Here is a 22,844-nt window from a genome sequence, read left to right as displayed (position 1 = left end):
CAACAAAATCTTTACCAGTTGCTAGCATGAGGCTGTTTAACCCATTCCCAGAGAAAGACGTTCACTTGTTGGTACTGTAACTGCATGCGGGATTCTGGCTCGTGCACAGGGGCTGGATTAGACAGGTTTTACTGTATTGTTTTTATCATGCATTTCCCCAGCAGAAGGGATATAGTGGAGGTTGCTGTATGTAGGCGTGTCCCACTTTAGAGTTTTACCTCTAAAGAACCGCTTACCTAGGACAGGTCTAGCACAGGTTATTGACAGTATCAGAATCTGGAGGGTACACAGAGGCACATGCGAATATGATGGATGTACTTTATGGTAACTCACTAATTTTTGTATTTACAGCCATGGCAGAGGAGGGTTAATTTGGCACAAGGATAGGCAAATGACATTACACTCGAGCACATGAAACAGATTTGGCTGATATACCTGTTTGATCTTCTCTCTGTCCTCTGCTGGACTCCCTGTCGAGGTAATCCTCAAACTCTTCTTATACATCATCATTCTGGTCTTCCCTTCACTCCTCTGGATCTTCGGCAGCCTTCCTTTCTCCTGCTGCTGTCGACCCTTCAGCTGCTCAATCATCCTCTGGTTATAGTGCTGCATCTGTTCCTGCTCCTAAAAACGATACATGCAACGAGAGGACAGGAAATGATCACTCAGCCACACTGACTAAACATCTCATCGATAACAAAATGAAAATCAGAGGTTAAATAAACCCTAACAAAATTTTTTTTTTTAAAAGTGTTTGCTTATACATAAAAAATGGCTAATGAAGCAGCATAACAAAATGTATTTTTTGTCGCTTTTTGTGTTTGCATGAAACACATTACAGTGAGAAAGCATGCATTCAGCTGCCATTAAGTGATAAGACAGTGTTCTCATTCACTACGGAATAGATCCCTCTGCCTTTCAATCTAAGTCTTAACAGAGCGGTCTGGAGTGTTCTACCTTGTCATGCTTCTTGAGAAGCTGGTGTCTCTGCAGGAAGTACTGGTCTTTGAGTTGCTGTTTCATTAGCTGGTGCTTCTCCTGCAAGTTGTGTTCTTCTTGCTCCCAGATCGTTGCTTCCCGCTCTGAAATTAAAGATTTTTCTTATCTAATTTATCTAGCTCAGTTGGATCCTTGCAGGCACTACGATAGAAGCATTGACCGCAACATTACCTGTTAGATGCAACTGTACCATACTATATTGGGACAAAATGTTAAAACCATTAAGCTACTGGTGAGCAAAATACAGAAAACCTAAAAACTAAATCACAACTCGCCTCTCATCATCTGCTGCTTTTTGTTGAGACACTCGCGCTCTAATTCTGAGATCTCTCGTTTATTTTCGGCAATGATCCTCTTCAGGGTACTATCCAAATAGTCCTTCTGGGCAGCCAAAAAGTCCTGTTCCTGTAAGCAAGATGACAAACAAAGAATGGGGTCAATCAACAGAGAAGGACCTTTAAATGACATGACTATGGAAAAGGAAAGGCTTTACTTTATTTGAAATACATACATATGCAGATCAACACAAAATTTGCTGTTGGTAAATCAGTGAAATAAAAAAAAAAAATAAAAAAAAAAAATCTTGAACCATTCTGAGTACTTTAAACAAACACAATCCTTTGTTTTTCTCCACCCGTCTTGTGCATCTGCTGCTTTAAGGACTAGGTGTGTTTGCAGTGTGAGAAAGCCTGAAGGACACAATGAACCTGTTTACTCAGTTACAATATCCCTGGGGCCAGAAGAAAGCTTCATTCAGTTCTGCCTGTTCCATGTTTGAAAATGCTTGTCACACACAGATCTGTGGGCATGCATTAACCATAAATGTCTGTTTGAGGGCTGACAGAGTACTGCTGCATTCAGTGGGTGAACGTTGGGATATGTAGCCTGCCATAGTTCTGCAATGGAAACTCATATGGATTTGTAACAGGATAAACTGACGTCAAGGAAGGTCTGCTTTAGGCAGATCTACACACAAATCCTGACAAATAAATGTATGTAAGCCAATGTAATTCTAGTCAAGTCACTTGCTCACAGAACACTTTACTTTAAGCTTTAGTTTACTTCACTTTCATTTACCTGTGTCTGCTTTGACTGTGCAAAGTCATTCATCTTCTGTTTCATGGTTTCCTTTCGTTGCTGTCTGGGCATTTTCTCAACTTCACTTTTAATCTGTAAGAATAATAATAATAATAATAATAATAATAATAATAATAATAATAATAATAATAATAATAATAATAATACACACACACACACATATATATATATATATATATATATATATATATATATATATATATATATATATATATATATATATACAAACACACTTAGTTTTTTTCCTCTCATTAGATTTCAAGAAAATTTAATAATACAAATCCTGTATGTCCTGAACAATTGGCAGACACAGCTAGTTTTGCAGTAATCTAGGACTAACAAAGTATGGACACTGCAGATTGAAAAAGTTAAGACGGGTAGGTGAAGGTGAGGATTCATGGGGAATAATTATAAGATCTGTAAAACGCCAAGCCCTGTAATATAGAGCAAAACAAATCAGTATTCATCTTTTATTACAGGGTACCCGGTTCAGATGAATTCTTCTGCTCCATCTCTCATTTTGAATCCAGTGTTACCTCTTTCTTCTTCTGCTTGAGCTTCTCCTGAAACTTGCTAGACTCGCGTTCTTGTTCTGCCCGGATCTTCTTGCACTCGTCGCGCAGGCGGGTCACGTGATCCTGCTCCATCTTCTCAACCATCTGCTTCTGCTGCCTTTCCAGATTCTCCAGCTCTGTGTCATAGAACTTCTTCTTTGCCTGCAAGCAAACAAAACAACATGTTGTGAACACAATTGTGCATAACCTTTATGAAGTTATGAAGAGTGAACCACCGCCTCTACTCCACAGCTATGGCCAAAGGTTTTGCATCACCTAGAATTTTAGGATTGAGACATAATAAAATATATATATATATATAATAACAAAAACTATATGAACATAAATTTAGATATTTTATTTATCATGTAATCAAAGAAATTACAAAATGATATCGCAAAGTGTCTACCGGGAGCCATAATCTGTGCTCCAGCCGATGTTTCACGCTGTATGGATTTCAGCCTGAACTTACATTCATTTCCTGGTCGAAGCGGCGGAACATCTGCTCCCTCTGGTGTATCAGCTTGGTGTTGAGCTGAGTCTGGGCCCGGTGCTCCTCCTTCTGTAACAGACGCAGATCCCGTAACTCCTGCCGCCTGAGGAAAGAGGCACACCACAGGGAAGAGCATTAGAGCACTCCCCCATTCAGCCTTATACCCAAACCATGGGCATGAGCATTAGAGGACTCCCTCATTCAGCCTTATACCCAAACCATGGGCACGAGCATTAGAGGACTCCCTCATTCAACCTTACACCCAAACCATGGGCACAAGCATTAGAGGACTCCCTCATTCAACCTTACACCCAAACCATGGGCACGAGCATTAGAGGACTCCCTCATTCAACCTTACACCCAAACCATGGGCACAAGCATTAGAGGACTCCCCCATTCAACCTTACACCCAAACCATGGGCACGAGCATTAGAGGACTCCCCCATTCAACCTTACACCCAAACCATGGGCATGAGCATTAGAGGACTCCTTGGTTCTCAATTAATTTAGCAGAAGTTTATAATGCAAGATATAACTATAGGTACGGACTGTCCAACAGATGTCTCCGGAGTTCCACAATACAGCTCTTTTGAGGTATCCAGTTTGAGGTTTTTAGTTTGAAAAGATTGCAAGGGCAATCCGTAATCTCAAGTAGAAGCAAGTCCAGTCAGAAATGCAGCAAATGTGATGTTTAAAACGTGCAGCATGTTCAATGAGCAGAAAACTACTGAAGCTGCGTCTTGGGGTAGTTGCTACTATCTGGTCAGCTAAACTTCCCCCCCCCCCATTAGTGATAGGCTTGTGTATATATATATATATATATATATATATATATATATATATATATATATTTTTTTTTTTTTTTCAAAGCTGAATAAACTAGGATGTCATCCACAGAAGGTATGGACTGAAGTTGGAAAATAACAGATTTTGTTTAACTGTTGCCACAAGGTGGCAGTAGAGATATAAAATCAGCAGCACACAGACTGCAAGGGCAGAACAAGCAATGCTGTTGATAGGGTTTTTTTTTTCTTCCTTAACACACAAGAACAGCACGTTGTTTTAAATGGATTGTAAAACCAGACTTAATTTCCCTATCGATTTAAAATACTCATAGAAACAAAATCTCTTAAAACTGTCTCATTAAACGAAAATGTTGCTAGTGCAAACCGATGTTAGCTAATTGTTTTAACAAAATATATACCGCGTCTGCTAACTTTACACTAGAGACGAGGATTACAACAAGGAGTTAAAAAATAATAAAATAGGTAGTGTAGCATGAAACCAGAAGAAACGACACTACTACAAAACATTTTAAACATAGAATGTTTTTAATTCTTTATTTCATGATTTGATAATTCACACCTGTGTCACGGCTGTTAAGTAATTCATGGTTTTCAGCATTTAGTGATTTTTTGATGCGAGAGTCAGAGTGAAATAATGAGGAACCACTGCCTGTATAACCTTTTATTATGATACAACTGAGAGTGAAGCAACTGTTATTGCACCAGCTTCCTCAGTGAAGCATATGTGGCAATTCAGCATTGTATGCTACAGTATAGAGCAAAATATTTCCTTTGCCAATGCTATGGAAAAATCAACAGGCGTAGTGAGCTGAATTCTTGTTTTTTCTTAAATATACCTCGAGCAGCGCTTTCGATACCATGTGTATAAGAAATTTGATACACTTATGAAGTCATTCAGATTTTGAACTTAGAACCTACGTGTAGTATATGAATGGTCCAAAGTATCTGAAATGCATGCCCATTGTCTTACTAGAATATCAGGTTTCCTATCAAAAATATTTACAATAGCAGTACACGGTTTTTAAAACGATTTCAACTGAATGTTGAATATCCATTTAAAAACATTTGGCACATGTAATGGGATCAAATCTGAGGTATATTACAGGTCATGTTTACACTGAATTCATAAAAATAAGTGCATTTCTAATCTGTACCGAATCACGTATCCCTGTGTAGAAATAGCATTTAGGGTATGAGGCTGTTTAAGCGGTTTATCCAGCGAGAATTACATAGATAAACGTTCAGGATTGGTGTTCGTTTTCAGATGCCAAATCCCTATCTGGTCACCAGCTGCACACTTTTAAACTAGCTTCTTTTTAAATAAAGCCTAACATACAGTATCTGCTTCCATTAAGGTGTGTGTGTGTCTCTCTGAAACGGTCAGTGCTGACCACTTGGGAGTTTGTAAAGTAAGTGCAGAGATCATCATTAAGACATGAGTATCAGATGCAAACTGGAATTCAGGAAGTGCTTTGACTTGCCTCAGGAATCTCATCTCCTCATCTTTCTTTTCATCGTCTCCAATGATCTTGGAGGTGGTTACACTGACCTCCACCCCATCCACAACAAACTTCCTGGTCCGTTTCAGGGTCTTGCTGCAAAACTTTGAGTCCTACAATTCAAGCACAGCAAAAAAAAAGGGTATAAAACTCAATGTTTAAACATTTTTAGACACATTTACTGCACATTCATGCATTTCTGTTTTCCCTCAGAATACTTTATTAGCAAAGACAATAGGTTACCAGACATACCAATAATGTACGTCTTTAATGTATATTATTTAGATTATCGGAGAACAACATGAATTGATTCACAATGCATTTATGACTTACCTCATCATACAATAACTTACCGGAAGCCCCACTTCTACTGGGGTGGGACATGATTGAAATACGAGTTACAGGTTCTTGCTCTGACTAAGTACAATGACCTACTGTGTATTTGTTTTAATTGTTCTTGAACATGAAACAAATATGCAACTTTAATATTCTGAAATTAATAATAATAATAATAATAATAATAATAATAATAATAATAATAATAATAATAATAATATTTTTTTTAAAAGTCAATAACAACGCCAACATCTTTTCCTTTCACATAATATTCCTGAAGCATCCCAAAATGTTCTTTTTTTCATGTTTCTTTCTACCTTTACCCTAATCTGTTCAGCAGCCAAACAACCTTGACTCTATCAAGCCTAGTGTTGATTTCATCTGGTCAAATGGATTAACAACAGAGAACAACCTCTAGTCCAGAAAAAATGATCAGCATTAAACAACTGAAAAACATGACAGAAAAAGGCTGGTGACGCCAGTCTATAAACTGCTAGAACTGGTCCATCACAATGACTGTATACAAAAGTGATAACAATACTGAATAGTGGCCAGGACAAAGAAACACTTGACCAAGTCAATGCTTAATTCAGAATTAACTCTGAATTACTATTTAAAAAAACAAAGAAAACGACAAATCAGCACTGGAAAAAGTCTGTTATTGTAAATAACTGGATTTCAGAAAAGCCCGATACTGAAAAGGGAAAAGGCCATTACAATACTAAACGCTCATCTTTCTGAGATTTCCTACATTTCCACTTTCTGTGACACTCCACATTGGTCTTAGCTGGGGAGGAAGGGATTGTTTTGTAGCCTAAAATAACCTTATACAGACCTCGACAGTCACACACTACTTTCAGATGGAGCTCTTTCAAAACCGAAGAATGATAAGCAGCTCACCCGCATCGATATTGATCCAGTCTCCTTGTTCAGAGAAAGATCTCCGGACAGGTTAAGGATCAGATCCATGCTGTCGGAGGCGGACACGCTGCCATAGTCGGAATATCGTTTCGATTTGTCATTGGCCACTGGTGTTGAAGAGTCCATGGGTTCTGCCTCCAGCGATTTCTGGTGTGTTTGATCTTTTCCCGCACTTTCGTTCATTTCTACATCGGGTTTGATGACAGTTGCGAGCTGTATCACAGGTACTGCGGGTGCCGACGGGCTCACAGTGTTGTAGTCGATCTCAGGCAGGGGCTCCTGGGTAGTCTTTGACGGTTCTGCAGGCGCTGGGGGCTCAGCCTCTGTCCCTGATTTGGGTTTCTCTTCCTCCTCCAGAGTCGGGGTACTTTTGCCATCTTCAGTTCCGGAATCAGAGCAGCTTATCTTTAGAGACTTTTCGCTCTCAGTTTTGTCCGTGTCGCTGCTGCAAATTCCTTCATCGGAAATCTTGTCGCTGAGTTTATCCGACTGGTCCTTGGGTAGAGGTGGGTTGGGGGTCTTGATACAGTCGACTTCTTTAGTCTGCGTGGGCTCCGTTGGCTGCTCGCCTTCAAAACTGTTCTGGCTTGTTTCAGAAGGATCTTTAGCATCTGTACCTGGTGGCTGAAGAATAAACAGTATTCACATGTTAATAATTTAAGTTGGATGATATAATATGTTACCTTGTATCTTAAAAAGATCACAGAGATCATCATTATCAGTAAGGGCGATAATTGGGCATACCTTAATTATCTAACCAGCAATAACTTACCACTATATCTCAAGCACACTCTACTGAAATTCATAATATTTTTCACTTGGAAGTTACTTTAAGTGTTCAATAACTTGATAGTAAAAATGTAAAGATTGTACTATTAGAATTATAACAATTAAAATAATAAAATTGTTATTTTATACAATTTTGCCTCACAGCAAGTGTATAAACTGTAATTACATGCATGACAGGCAAGTGTTTAACTATATATTATTACATAGCAGTTCACAGATAAGAACCAAATGTTATATTTTAGGCTTTTATGAGTATGAACATGCCGGCATCTCAGTCTACAGTAAAGATGGACAGTGCTGCCAAAGCACAGAACTCAGAAAAGAAACCTCCAACAGGACACAAAGCTGAAACTGTTCAAAATGTCAGCCTGGGCTCTAATTCTCACCCGAATGACCCCGGGAAGGAGTCCAGAAATCTACCAGCTTAAACCTAATGCTACTGAATCTTGACAAACATCCTTCTGTATTTCTGCAGTCAGAACTGTCTCTATATTATCTATACAGCCATTCATATTCTATAGAGTAAGCAGAAACCTTTTTAGGCCCTTTTTGCCAAACGTTTCGATCATGGACTGTCTGGTATGATGAAAAGCTATTAACATCAAATGTGTTGTTCCAGGCAAGGAAGTACAGTAGATAATAAGAAACACATACATGACTTGCTTCACAAGCATTGTGTTAATCATTTCAATGGCCTAAAACCATTATATTTGTTTTTATAAAAATTTAACCCTACCTCTGATTTACACTGAATTGTTAACTTCTCATTTCACTTTGAATCAGTCCTGTTCATTTTCATTGGAAGCAAAACAAAAACTAAAACTAGCTGTAGAAGATAACCTCTTCTCTATACCAGCCTTTCAAAACCACCATGTGCAAAATGTGCACATAAAAACCTATGGATCAGACTGCAGATGGCACAAGACTAGTCCAAATATAGGTCTTGGGCTAGAGGAGATTTTTTAACTTTATTTCATTGTGCTGATGGCAATGGGCTACTGTAACATAAAAGGTAGAATAATTAAAAATCATGCTTGATGTTACATAGCCTATATAGCCTGGCAGCTGACCTATTTTCTTTTTCCCTGTTCCTTCAGCTTGCATACTGACACAGCACACTAATGTAACCACCACTGCTGTGAAACCTTGCTACAGCTTCCAATCCTCTGAGCGGTTACTACATTTCAGCTGTGCTCCCATACAGGTGTGACTGGCCTGCTAGTGTAAACACTGCTGGATTACTTTAGACCAGCTGAGTTTCCACTCTCTTCTCTACTGAATCTGCACCTACTCTGTAACTGATTAAGACAGGTCTAAAAGCAGGCAGAAGGGATGGAAACACACCAAACAAAACATGCAAAACACAAAAGACTCCCAGATGTTTACAGCACCACTACACTGACACTTTCCATTGGCTCATATTTGTTTGAATTCAACAACAATAAAAAGCAGCAACTATTTCCATGCACATGGCTGCATAAGACTGTTGCTGTTTTACATACATTTGCACTATAGTATGTACCACACTCTTTTGGAGTAAATGGACCTTAACCATGAAATCCCTGTATTGTATACCTGGAATATAAAAAAAATCTCCCTTCCCTTTTCCAGTTTCGTTCATGTGTTGGTGGTATGTTATCAGGGCTATAAAAGACATTTTACATAAACAAGATAACACCTTTCTTTAGGAGCCAACAACAATAAAACATAAATAAATAATTGTCAGATTGGAAGTGTTAAAGGGTTTACAGGTCTTCAGTTTCTAAGAAATGAAAACAAGACGTTGAAGACTTACAGCTGTCACTTCTGCTGCATCATCGTCTTCTCCTTCCTCCCTGTTGTCCTCTATTTCCTCCATCACTTCAGCCTTTGCCTCGGCAACCAGCTCCCTCACCGGCTTGTTTGAGTTGACTTTGCAAACAAAGGGGTGCTGCCAGGGCCAAAGAAAAAAAAAAATTAAAAAGTGGTACTGTCCGTGAAATTCATACACGGTTTACCATAACGAGCGGACTGCCAATTAGCTTAGAATATGACTTTTGAAATGTGAAATAGGATCCTCTGCTTATTGGAGTGAAAAGTGTTTTATTATCAGTATTTATCATGTATTATTAAAAAGATAATCAACTGCATTTTGTTATTGTCAATTTAATTAAACATGGTGGTTCTATGAGGTACGCTATGTGGTAGCTTGCTTTGTATAAAAGGCTGTTCATTTAAATTACACAAGCTGCAAATCTCTCCTGACCCTGTACAAACAGCTTCCTTCAGGAAATCCTGTTGGAATCCACAAAGCTTCCTCAGTAGGGATTTTTCCCTGCATGCTGCCTGCAGTATTTCCGTAACTCTGCTATCACTTACAGCAATTCAACTTTTGGCATTCTACCAAAAGCTTGCTTTCCAGCTCAGCAAAAATACAGGGTTTGTTCTATGCTTTCAATAGCTAGTATTCACATTATATTGCAAATAAGATCTATCTTTGCATTAAATAAAACAGCTATATAAAAACATTATATAAAACAGCTTACAGAACAACGCTGATTAACGTAATGGCAAATTACAGCTTTGCTCAGGAGGATGAACAGCATGCATGCAATTTAAAAGACTCGTTCTTTATCTTTCAATACTGAGCCCACAGGAAAGAGAACAGAATGTGCGAACAGAATGTGACCTTGACATCAGTATACTGATGAGACAAACAGATGTACCCACAAAACAGGACTCGTTTACCTTAGAGTAGGTTTGGTCTTTACTATTCCATATCATTTGAAGTTAATTACTGTACTTCAGCAGGATAATTTGACATGAGGAACAGACACCACCTTCTTTACTAATGGGGCCAGTTTATACATACCCAAATCGGGTCTGTAATTATAAAAGGAAGGATTGATGTGATAAGCAGATCACATCCTGATGATATTTGAAACCGTTCTAAAAATGGGAAAATATCAAGTGATAACAGACTGTTTAAGAGAAAATAATGATCAAAGCTGGCTTTTGAAGCTGCGTTACCTCCAGTAGCTGCATTGCACTTGGCCGGGTCTCGGGGTTCTTATCCAATGACTTCTTAAGGAAATCCTTAAACTCTGGTGTCCTTTAATACATAATCATTGGCAGAAAACTCAACCAGGGGAAACATAACAAATGCAAGAGACTTTAATGGCACATTGTATTCCAAGGTTAATCTGTTAGACGGCACTAGCAAAGTTCTTAAAATTATGCTTAAGGGCTTAAGATATTTATTTTGTTGATTTTACATAACTTGATCTCAAAAAGCAAAAACCCTTTCCTTTCCTTTACACATGTTATCAAAATATAAACTCAGTAAGCTACTACTAAAGGCGACTCCACTTTTACATTTTTGTTTTCAATAATTTTCTCTTCCGTTTCCTTGCCTTGCTATGTACAGAGGATATGTTCGAAACTCCAAGTGAACTTGTGTTCATTTCCTTTTTTCAAGTCCCCATTCGGTTTGGTTCCTAGAGCTTACCACTTTGAGGGCACGTCAAGAGAGGGTGGATCTGATTTAGCGATCTTCAGCAGGACCCTCATTGGGTTCAGCTCGTGATGCGGGGGCTCAATCTGTGCCATCTCTATCAGCGTGATTCCCAGAGACCAGATATCAGCCTTGTAATCATATGGGGTGTCCTTCATGGTCTCGCACATCACTACCTCTGGAGCCATCCTTGAAACAAACAGCACATTTCTATGCGTTACCCAGACTGGAGTCAGGTTTGTATTTATTTGAAACACACATATCAAAAAAACATATTTTACTGTCAGCCCAGTTTGAAGGCTTTAAGTTGACAAATGGTGGGAGAATTTTCCATGTCTGCAATACTGTCAGATAAATTCATGATTATTAGATCGTCTGTATTCAAGCAGAAAGAAGGAGAGTGGCTTCAAAATGCTGTAATCCAGCTGCAACCCTTTACAACCCCAGTTACAGAGAATATAATATGTTATGAACAGAGAGGGCCCAGGAAACCTGGATTCAGTTCTTCAGATCTTAATCTTCCCAGCTGCAAATTACAAAAAAAATGTATTGCATTGTACAAAAAAATAAAAAGACCTACACTGTACAGTACTGGCAAATTAAATTACATTCCTGTATTTGAAAATGTTATAAGACAATACCATGTACACTCCAGTGTGATGTTTTATTTAAAACAGACACCGTTTTACAGTTCTGAAAGATGTCCATATGGGAACCACCTGCAATGGACTTTATGATTTCTGTATATACACGTTATTCATTTTAAGGGCTTTTGCTCAACTTCAAAAGAACTCTTTGATCACCAAGTAACTTTGCAAAAAGACAACCGTACTATAACAGATTAAATAGATTCAGGGTGGGGAAAAAAAGTAATAGAAAAATGATATAGGCATACCCAAGACCAGGACAGGTTAACTGTTCTGCTGTGTTGAGTGTGGAGCGGTTTCTCACAGACTGCACTATCATTATGTACAAGACTCTATCTGATGAAACATCATGCTATGACATATGACTGAGAAAATCAATACTGTAATAGAATGCAGCTAGTCAGATCAAAATCTGAAAAGCTGTAGCCATGCTTCACAAACAGTTTCTCTACAGTATTTTCCGTACCGTTAGATGTTATAGAGATAATAGTTTCAAGGGTGGTGCAGATAGTGGTAATGACCACTAATTCCATTGGTCAATGATTAACCTGCACATTGTAAAGTTCCAATTTAGACAAGGTTCAATGTCCTGTACGTCCTCACAGACTGACAGCAATGACATTTACATTCCAGACTATGTTAGGGTATTTATGGATTGCCAAAGTGATTGAAGTCTGAAATGAAGAGAAGGCATGTGGCATTTTCATAAAGCAACTGAAGAGAGACGTGGTGCTATTGAAATGTAGAATTGTGTATGGATTTAGAGTAGTGACGCTACATTAAACAAATTGACCTTACTACCTTTTTTGGTCTGCGATATCTTAAGAAGGGGCTGTTGCCTATCTTGCACAGTACTCACCAGTAAGGGGTTCCAATGAAAGAGTCTCTTCTCTGCAGAGTTTTGGTGTTCTTTGCAGACACCCCGAAATCCGCTGTCAATTATAAATAATATAGAACAGATTAACAATTCAATCTGGGGCCCAAGGCAGCTATTTTGTTTTTCTCTACTGACCCCTGCCTCACAATACCCCTTTACCTGGGCTAATGCCAAATTCTGTAGCCAGTGGCTCTGAATGTCTCCAACGTCTTTTTGTTTTATGTATTATTCAATTTAAAGAAAGCATTCAACTCACACCAAGTTTCTAACCCTGGAGATATCCATACAGGCTGCCTCCAAGTCCACCTGACTGGTCATGCAAAAAACACAGAATCCTTACGGAGCCAAACATTGCTTTTTGTAGAGCTGGAATTTTTTTTGTGTTAGTCTTAGAAGCACTTTCTATTGAAAATAAGAAGCATTAATTCCAAGCAGGATTTTGTCAACAATAAACCCTGGGGTACTAAATGGAATGCTGGCAACAAGGGTGAAGCAGACAGAACACAGATAGAATGGGAATGTGCGCTTGATTGATATCCTCAATGAGAGAAGGAACAAAATCTTCTGGGAAATACTCGAAATGTGTTATTTTCTGTAAACTAGACCTGTATTTTACAAGATTGCTTAATATGGCTCCAACATATGCAACTATCACTGCTCCAATTCAAGTTTTACCTTGTTAATGTCTTGGTTTACAATACACAATTTGATGACAAGAGCATTCATACATTTAAGGGTTTACGGCATCGAAGAGTGCGATTACCGCATTAATGATAAAATAAGTACAATGGATGAGATGAAAATAATCAAAATAATGAAGCAACATGATTGGTGCATAATAATTAAATGCATTTCCTCTACAGTTTAATCTGAAGGTCATGTGAGTGAATTCCAAAACCCCGCCTATCTCTTTACTGGAAGGACAAAGCTGAACCACCCTGATCTTACACTGCTTGTGGTTTTCCTTTATTGCCAAACTCTGCACAGAACATTTATAACAGTCTTCTATTTTTTGGGGTGGTAAAAGTGAAACAAGAAAAAACTGTTGGAGCATGACTCACACAGAACACACAGCTACCCAACTGACTAAAGAATGCATTCCTGAACAACAGCAGCTCTTCAAATGAGTCATTTTAACTTCATTTTATTTTATTTACTTCAGTATTTACGGGTACAGAAATGAGAATCTGAACATCAAATCCTCAATTAAGTAGTCTGAGGGGATGGGTTACTTTTATCTGGTGTTAAAACTGTAGGCCTAAATCGTAGTTTTTGGAGGTACTCCTTTTAACTTAGCCATTTCATCTTGAGCAAACTACTGAAAAGAAAAAAAAAGCACATTTTCTTCCACCATAGTTCAAATTCAGGGCACATTTCAATGCATTTGACTGCAATGGAATACACTGTTGAAAGGACATTTTTAATACATTGGCAGCTTCCTGCCAGGAGAGATTTACTTTATTCATGTATATTCTTCTTTCCATCAACCACTCTGGTTGGCATTTCTTTAAGCTATTATATGAAGCACAATGAGGCCTGTTTTCATTTAAGACTTTGAAAGCCCAAAAGATAAAACTCTTTTAAAAGATGATACAAAATATCAGGCAATTTGCTTTTCTAAAGAAATGTGTACATGACCAAATATATACACATGTGATGCCAAGGGAATAAAACAACTGTATAAGAAATGCATTTAGATATTCTTTTAATGAATATTTTCCTTTTAAAAGTTCATTTTAGGGTCCTGCTGGGTATTCAAAAGGCACATTTTTATAAACAATCTGAGGTACGTCAGCTCTCACCAAGTTTAATGTCTCCATCCTGTGTCAGAAGTATGTTTCCAGCCTTTAAGTCACGGTGAATGATTTTCATGCTGTGGAGGTAGACCAAAGCTTCTAACATCTGACGACAAATAACCTTAATCTGGGGTTCAGTCAGCCCCCTGTCGAGCTCTGCAGAAAATTAGAAAAAAAAAAACAAAAGCACTATTTCCTTATGTAAAGTTGCAGAAGTCTTTATACATTTAAAATGTCTCTTAGGTTGACTACATGCAAGTCTGAAGTTTCAATATGTAGAGTAGCAGTTACAGAAAAGAAACAATCGTTTTGACTAGATGTCAAAATGCAGGAATATCAGCTGCTGCTAAGGTAACTAAACAGTGTTGTGTATTAGGACGAGGCAAAATTCACTTGCAAAGTTAGAAATTATTTTGTACGATTTGTATTTGTAAATTAGAAAATATCAAGAAACTTTTCTTAATCCTTCAACTGCAATTAGACTATAAACATCTTTGACCGTAAATGTGTACAATCGTGTCAGTTTTCAGCAGGTAAAGCTTCAGATATATATTAGGGATTACATCCACATTGATCATAATGTTATACAGTAACTATTATAGTTATACAATAAAAAAAGAAAAGAAAATCAGAATATGTTTCTGTGGCAGTCTGGCTCGCAGTGGTGAGGTGGATGACGTCACGGACCAGGAAGTAACTGACACCAAAACAGTGGATGGGCGGGTGAAGCTGAATGCTGCGGCACTCAGCGTATTTATTAATAAACAAAACAAAAGATTTAACAAAACACAAAACAAAAGGGCACGAGGGCCAAACGAATGAACAAACAAACAAGTAAGTGATGTGCTGGGTAATCCAGCACGTTTTAGCAATTGTTTTTTTAAATGTTGCTTTCTCTCTCCGCTCTCCCGTACTCTCCTCTACACTCAGCCCCGAGTGCAGAGAGCTGCAGGTTTATATACTCTGGCCGAGGGATTAACTAGTAGTTAATTATCTTATTATCCCTCGGCCAGAGTCTGCACGCGTTTGGTAAGGATGCACGACTGTCAGCTAGTTAAATAATCAGTAGCTGATCAGCCATGCATCCTCACAGGGTTTTTAAATAGAATAATAAAAGACGCGGCGCAAACAAAAATACAAATAATAATACATAGAGGCGGGACACTCCGCCACAGTTTCTTACCCAGCATTGTGGCATCCACTGCTCCTCCAGGGCAGAATTCAATCATGATCTATAGAAATAAACACAGAATTATTGGGGTCGATTTAATTCAAATTTGGGTACCAAGGTTTTGTAACAGTGCGTGACTTGATGTAGTGCATTTCTGTTTTTAGAAAGATGTAAAACACCAGGCAGGGTCCCATCAAACCATTAAAAAGATCGGCCACCATTTAGATACATTTAAGAGATTTAATTTCATTGTGTTACTAGTTATGACTTAAATGTCTAGAATGAAAATTACCGCCGGAAGCTTTGGTTGAAAGCAAGGGCTAATCTGTCAACAACAATTTGGTTCTTGTATGGTTGCACAAGTGAAAATACAGTCTAAAGCTACAGGTGAATCTTATTAAGTTTGGCAACACAGGGAAAGGTGTATTCAATTATGGTTTATGTTGCTATGGAAAACAAAACAATACAATGCGGTAATCACATTTTATAGAGATGGTTTGACTTTTATGACCCTTTGCACAAGCAGAAAGCATGTGACACGTCACCATATCTTCAGCTGGAATGTCAGATATGCACCCACACCCTCACCTTGAGTAATTAGCAACTATACGGACCATTTCTAGTTTCATACCCTGTGACTGTCCATGTTCATAGTGCAAGCAGTTTTAGAAAAAAACAAAACAAAAAAAGACTGACATAGGAGGGGCTTTTTAAAAGCTACAGTAAATCTCTTCTGAGGAAAATGGAACTAAAAACAGCACTCACACTGTGCACATCTGCTGTTAAACACAGAAACTGAACAAAACTGAACATAAAATGAGTTGAAATACAGAAGCATTCCTGGTGTTGCGATAAGTAAATATTTTGTCTTCACGCTACCACTCTTGGATGTTTTTCCAGTTCTTAATAACAAATGTGAAAGTGAAAGACATGGCTGTTTAAGCATACTGTGAAAGCCGTAAAGTCACTCCAATGCAGAAGCCCAAAGCCTTCTTAATTAGATTACTGTGAGGTGTCAAGCGGTTTGGTTTCTTTCTTGCATGCAATGTCTGTACTGCAGTGAAAGCTTGATGTATTCACACTGAAGAATGTCCAGGGCAGACACATTCAGCTCCCGAAATAGCTCATTTTAGTTCCAAACTGTTTTTACTTTTCACTGTAAATTATTTAGTGGGAGATTAAACTATATGGAAATTGTTTAAGGGGGGTGGGGGGGGGGGCTTGTGAGAGAAGCTGCCAAGTGATTATGTTAACTCTCAGGTTTTACATACACATGGAATCACAAACAGTCCTAAACGAGGGTGTTTCTTGAAAGTAAAAAATTAACAATAATCAAAACAATAGTCCAGTTGTAGCAGTCCGCACCCCTTTTAGAAGTACAGATGCCTTCACAGATTGCAGGATAGACATGTTCAGACCTGCATTGTGTAGAGGTCTGGCCAATACTACACATTGTTTTTTTGTTTTTTTTTATTCAAACAAGCCATGTTAATGTATGTGCTCTCAAATAGTATTTAATCCTTTAGCCTACAGGTCATAGCAGAAGGGAGTCTAATACCAATGTGTATTCTCCTAGTACTATTTATAAGACGCAGATGGTAAAAATAAACCAAGCAGGATAATGCTACTTAAGGTTTTGCTGTATTTCAGCTGGTGCTGTATCTAGGAACATCTCTAAATTCAGTGCATTTACAGTCACAAGTTTTAGACGTATCCAGACGCATAGACACAGTAGTTATTCCCAACAGTGTCAATCTCTGGTTGAATATCTCAGAAGTTTAAACTTGTACAAACATTTACACATGTGGAATAGCAACATGAAGCTGCAAGCATGTACATATCAATATATTAAAGTTACTGGATATATGATACAAGCAAGAATTAGTGTCCTGGTCAAATGAAGACAAGATAAGGGAGGATATTAACACAAATGATCTCCTGGGTTTCACACATGAGCGGTCAGTATCTTGAAACAGTTGGTCACTGTGATCTATATCTAGAGCAGATACTCAAAGCATGCATCATTTCATGAAGTGGTTCCCACAAAATAGTCATAAATAGCCAGGCCGCTGTCAGTACAGCAAAACATGTTGTTGATAAATACAATAAATCTAAATCTTCACCACATATTAGACAATGCTGACGTTACCTTGGGGTTGTGTATTTGTGTTGCATTGAAATTTACATTAGGAGATTTATGCACCTCACCACCCCCCTCCCATTGGTTAAAAAGGTCTCTTAAAAGTTTTAGTGTCAATCAAATTAAAATCAACAAAGGGTTTAAAGGGCAGGACCAGAGACTGCCTGGAAACAGAGTGCCTCGGTGCTGTTTAACTGATGTCTGCATGCTGTGCTCTGTAAACTGGAACAGACCCCCTACCCCCATAGTATTAGAGCTGAACGGAATAGAGGTACAGGGACTTGGCATTGGTTTTTATTTAAACTCCTAAAGACCTTTTTAAAATGGCAGTTTCAGTAAGTTATATGTGCTTTTATACAGAGTAGGAGGAAACTATGCACTACGGGGCAATGCAACTAGGCAGGTAGCAACAGTAGACTAAGGGGGAAATTGTTGTATGGTTGGTAGCTTGTTCAAAAAGGGTACTCATTCAAAACTTATTCAGCCTTAGTCTTGCAGGGATTGCATGTTACATAACAGTGTGCTAGGGTCATAGTATCGTATGACCCTAGTATCGTTGTTTTTAAGGGTAGTGTGGAAGAGGTGTGGGTTAATAAGAGTCCATAAACGAGGTGTACATTATAAAAGGTATGTAGAGCAGCTCAGTCATGTGTTTCACACAGGGTGTGTGTTATTTTACAAAGATTGCTGTAATCAAAGATAACCTTACGTATTTAACAATAGCTAGGTACACAACAGAGCGTTAATATATGCAGTACGGAAGGACACAAACCTGTTCAATCATAAAATGGTATTTAATGTTAAGGACTGTTAGAGATTAGCTGGACTCCTGTAAATACTTGAGATAAACCCCAGTGAGTAATGGCTAATCACATCAGGTATGTACAATGTTCCAAATCAAAGAAGCACATTCCAAGCCTAAACTTTGAACTTGATGCTGGTATACAGAACTGCATTTTTTCAGGTCCAGACTGCGGCTAGTAACGTTCATGGGACTACATTTTACAGTAAATACCAGTGTAGACTTGGCAGAGGTTCAGCAATGTAAACACAAGACTGAATGAATGGGATGAAACTCGACGCAGCTGTTTTTTTAACAAGACAATGCTGCAGTAAGGGCTTATTTTGAATAACCTGCAGGGAAAAGACACTGGACAAACTGGATTTTATTAGAGCACTTTACAGCACCAGTGAAATCGCCCTGAATTACATCATTCACCTGTCTCTAGTTTTCCTAGGATTACCCCTAGAAACAGGTGGCTGCTGTAATCAATGAGATTCCTGGTTTAATAAATCCAGCAATGGCTCACCCCTAAGCAACATTACAATTATTATTAATCATATGTTCGTTTTCCATAGGACAGTGTCACAATAATATATCTATTCGTTATACAAAACACAAGTGCCTGTCTACAATTATTTTATAGATATGTATACATTTCACATGTTTGGAGCTGTGAAGCAAGTTGTTACATTTTAACTCTGATTGCCCCTCCCTAAAACAGGATCCACGCTTGCCAAGGATCATATTTTACCTTGCTAAGGTAGCCAAGCTCGTATATTCATAATGTCGGAGTCATAAGGCTGCACCTGACACTTGTTAAAACAGCATTCCACTCCAGATTGAGTCATGAAAGAGAATGCATTGTGTGTCTAAAACCGGACATTAAAAGCTGCAGTGCACTGGACAGTTTTAAAAACAGAGATTCCCGAATTAAGATTGTTTCCTTGTTACCCCCAAGATAATAATATAGTACAAATAGGTGTGTCCAGCAAAATGTTATCTAAGTGCAACACAGATTCTAAAACAGCTGAATGACTTTTCTTGAAATGTATTAATGTTATGAATGGTAGTGGACATATTTGGCCTTTTTACAGTCCTCACGCAAAATGAGGAACCCTTATGTGCTGATCACAATATCTAGATTTCTGGAAGGAAATATTATATTTCATGATGAGTGAATTGTACCTTTCTTTTCTTTATGTAAATATTATTATTATTATTATTATTATTATTATTATTATTATTATTATTATTATTAACAGAATTAGAGCCATTATTGAATGGCTTCATGCATTTCTGGTTGATCTTCAGCTTGCTGGATATATTTAAATGGTGAAAACACATGCTGCTGTTTAACGCAATTTAAATGAAATGTTACCTGGTAACTGGGAATAAGTGCATATAAAGTGAACACAACCAGGGTCTGCTGTAATTAATGAACAGTAAACATCTTAAGACCCCATGGAAAAAAACAACAAAGGGATCAAACCTTCACTGCGGAAGAGGTATTCTTCATTCATTCAATACAGCTTATGTTCTAACTTTGTTCTTTAACTCCCTTTGTTTCTGCTGTACAAAAGGCTATCTCAATAATAAATGATCTCATTATTTACATGTTCAGTCTAGTCTTGTAAATATAGCTGAGTTTTTAGAAGCTTTATGGCTCTCTGAACACATTACATTAAATCAGGGTTAGAGGAAACCCCCGCACAATTTGCTCTGCCTTTGTAGTATTATTATTATTATTATTATTATTATTATTATTATTATTATAGCAGGTACCTTTTTTAATTTTTTTTAATAAAATTTCTAATTTTTAATTTTTAATTTTTTTTTTTTTTTTTTTTTACCCCGGTTTTCTCCCCAGTTTGGAATGCCCAATTATTATTTTTATCCCGGTTCACCGCTGCAACCCCCCGGCGACTCGGGAAACGGAGGCTAAAACACCGTCCTCCGAAACGTGTTCCTGCCAATCCATCATTTTTCGCACTACGGACCCACAGCGAAGCCACCAGACCTATCGTGCCAGAGAACAACACAGATCTGAATGGGTCTATTGCAGACCCGCAGGCGCCCTATCAGCCACAGGGGTCATGGATTCGAACCTGCGATCTCCAGGCTATAGGGCGCATCCTGCACTCCACGCGGAGCGCCTTTTACTGGATGTGTCACTTGGGAGCCCCTACGCAGATGCCTTTATCCAAGGCGACTTACAGAGACTAGGGTGTGTAAACTATACATCAGCTGCAGAGTCACTTACAGCAACATCTCACCTGAATGAGAGAGCACAAGGAGATTAAGTGACTTGCTCAGGGTCACACAGAGAGTCAGTGAGTGAGATCTGGGATTTGAACCGGGGACCTCCTGGTTACAAGCCCTTTTCTTTAACCACTGGACCATACAGCCTCCTATTATTCTCCCATAATCAACATAACAATTGCAGGAATTCTTAAAACAGGTGGAGGCAGTTCTGCTCACAAGGTATTTCAAAACCCTTAAGAACCTGTATCTTGGAATAAATTTATTTAGTGTGTGAGATTGTTCAATTCCAATTGCTTGGGCTGTTCCAGAATGTGTAAAACTATCTGATGTAAGACTATATAACCTTACTACTACACAAATGGCATCAGCTAGCACCAAAAGGTCCCAAGTACAAATTACATTACTATTTTAAAGTCTACTAATGAAGCCACTTTTGCAGAAAAGCCTGCATCAAGATGCATTAAACCTCAATGGACAGTAGTGTACGTATACGTACAGTGGTGTAGAATAGCAATACCACAATACAGCACTTCTAGTAGTCCCCATATCCCACATCCTGTCAACAAGCTTTTGCTCAAACATATTCAACCCTCAATTTAAACAAGCTTTGTTCAAAATAGCTATAAAGCTTCTGGAAGTCTTATTTACACAGCTGTTTTGTGTGCAAAGAGAAGGTCTCAATACTCAAATCTTCCAGCACAAAAAGAGTTAATTCCACAGCAGAGATATTCAGATACGGGCAGTAAAATAGTGTGTATGACATGTTGCGATGCAGGATTGTTTCTGGAATAATATGCACACATTAAGTCTGAATATCTTTTTTCATTTTTGAAACGAACGAGCCCTTCATGCTGTCCGTGGGTTCAAGAATGTGCCGCCCCTGCTGGTATAGATGAGAGGATTTGAGAGAACTGAAGCTTTGCTTTCCTGTGTTAGTTATAAGCTGGCATAAACACAGAAAACTGTGGTAGACTAGTTTAACCTGCCTGCAGTTTCTATGACTACTGCTGCACCTGTCACCACATTGAAATTTTCAAAACGCACTGTATGGTTTCTATACTGTATCCTTGGCATTCCCTATGTTCGTTAAGTAGTTTAAACTAATTCTGTCCATCTTAGACATGAATAAAGCGAGTGTCTCTCCAATACTACAGTACATGGAGCAATAACCAAATCGAAAACAATATATTGGATTTTTGAAAAGTGAATTGCTCATCCAGGAAGCATGGGTTCCTTTCAAGCAATCAATGGGAATCAAACATTTTTTGGATGCCCTCCCATTGGCTGCTACAAGAAATCAGCTGTTTCCACTGAGTGAAACTTACCCAAGATGATACGTCTTGAAGACTAACAAGATTACCAATGCCAGGTTCAACCATTTATATTCTATTCAGTTTATTTTAAAACTGAAATGTAGCAAGTCTGTGAGTTTTCTGTAAACTGGCTGAAGAGGGATCAATGATAATCGCTCCTAGAGACGTCACACCCAAAATGTCTGGAACTGCCAAATGAAAATGGTAACTATGCTGACAGCCATGGTTCTACTTTTCTCTCATTGTTTATTTAATATAAAATATGCTTAATCTAATCTAGTTTGTAGAGTCACATTTAGTAAAAGTGAACTTAGTTTCCAGTTTGTTAACATGCTGCCGCCACCCATTCTCAAAGCTAAGCAGTTACACTGCAGCAAAAGGTTATGAATTACAAGAATTAAATAACAGTCATATAAACACACAATGAGTGAGTAAATTCTATGCGTCCCTTTGCCTTTTAAACCAGACACTGACTTTTCAGTTCAATGCAGCGTTTACAACCAATTCACAGGGCAGCCTTAACAGAAATGAATCGTAATTAATCTTTCAGCTGCTGACTGAAAGACACTGAAGGACTGAGTTTAAGGCTGCAGGTCAAAACTCAGTTTGCTCCAAATAAAGATTGCTACCATATTGTGACAGTCTGGCTCGCAGTGGTGATGTGGATGACGTCACGGACCAGGAAGTAACTCAAACCAAACAGTGGATGGGCGGTTGAAGCTGAGTGTTAGTGCACTCAGCGTATTTAATAATAAACAAACACAATATTTAAACAAAACACAAAACAAAAAGGCGCGAGGGCCAAACGAATAAACAAACAAGTAAGTTTCGTGCTGGATACTCCAGCACGTTTTAGCAATTGTTTT

The 22,844-nt window shown here is 38.2% G+C and overlaps 1 protein-coding gene across 1 annotated transcript in view; it reads right to left on the bottom strand.

Moving 5' to 3' along the window:
• LOC117973782 (serine/threonine-protein kinase 10-like) overlaps nt 1-22,844 on the bottom strand; it is a 40,758-nt gene that overhangs the window by 4,467 nt on the left and 13,447 nt on the right. The window contains exons 3-16 of the mRNA XM_058996926.1: nt 15,492-15,540; nt 14,315-14,464; nt 12,495-12,567; nt 10,983-11,177; nt 10,505-10,586; nt 9,291-9,425; nt 6,686-7,330; nt 5,432-5,562; nt 3,124-3,247; nt 2,634-2,813; nt 2,077-2,169; nt 1,275-1,404; nt 958-1,082; nt 436-624 (exon numbers count right to left, since the gene is read on the bottom strand). Coding sequence (XP_058852909.1) covers nt 436-624; nt 958-1,082; nt 1,275-1,404; nt 2,077-2,169; nt 2,634-2,813; nt 3,124-3,247; nt 5,432-5,562; nt 6,686-7,330; nt 9,291-9,425; nt 10,505-10,586; nt 10,983-11,177; nt 12,495-12,567; nt 14,315-14,464; nt 15,492-15,540 — 2,301 coding nt within the window. The remainder of the gene's footprint in view (nt 1-435; nt 625-957; nt 1,083-1,274; nt 1,405-2,076; nt 2,170-2,633; nt 2,814-3,123; nt 3,248-5,431; nt 5,563-6,685; nt 7,331-9,290; nt 9,426-10,504; nt 10,587-10,982; nt 11,178-12,494; nt 12,568-14,314; nt 14,465-15,491; nt 15,541-22,844) is intronic.

Source organism: Acipenser ruthenus, chromosome 23, assembly GCF_902713425.1.
Source record: "Acipenser ruthenus chromosome 23, fAciRut3.2 maternal haplotype, whole genome shotgun sequence".
Lineage (NCBI taxonomy): Eukaryota > Metazoa > Chordata > Actinopteri > Acipenseriformes > Acipenseridae > Acipenser > Acipenser ruthenus.
Note: the sequence above shows the minus strand (reverse complement) of the source record. Positions and strands in the feature narration are given on the sequence as shown.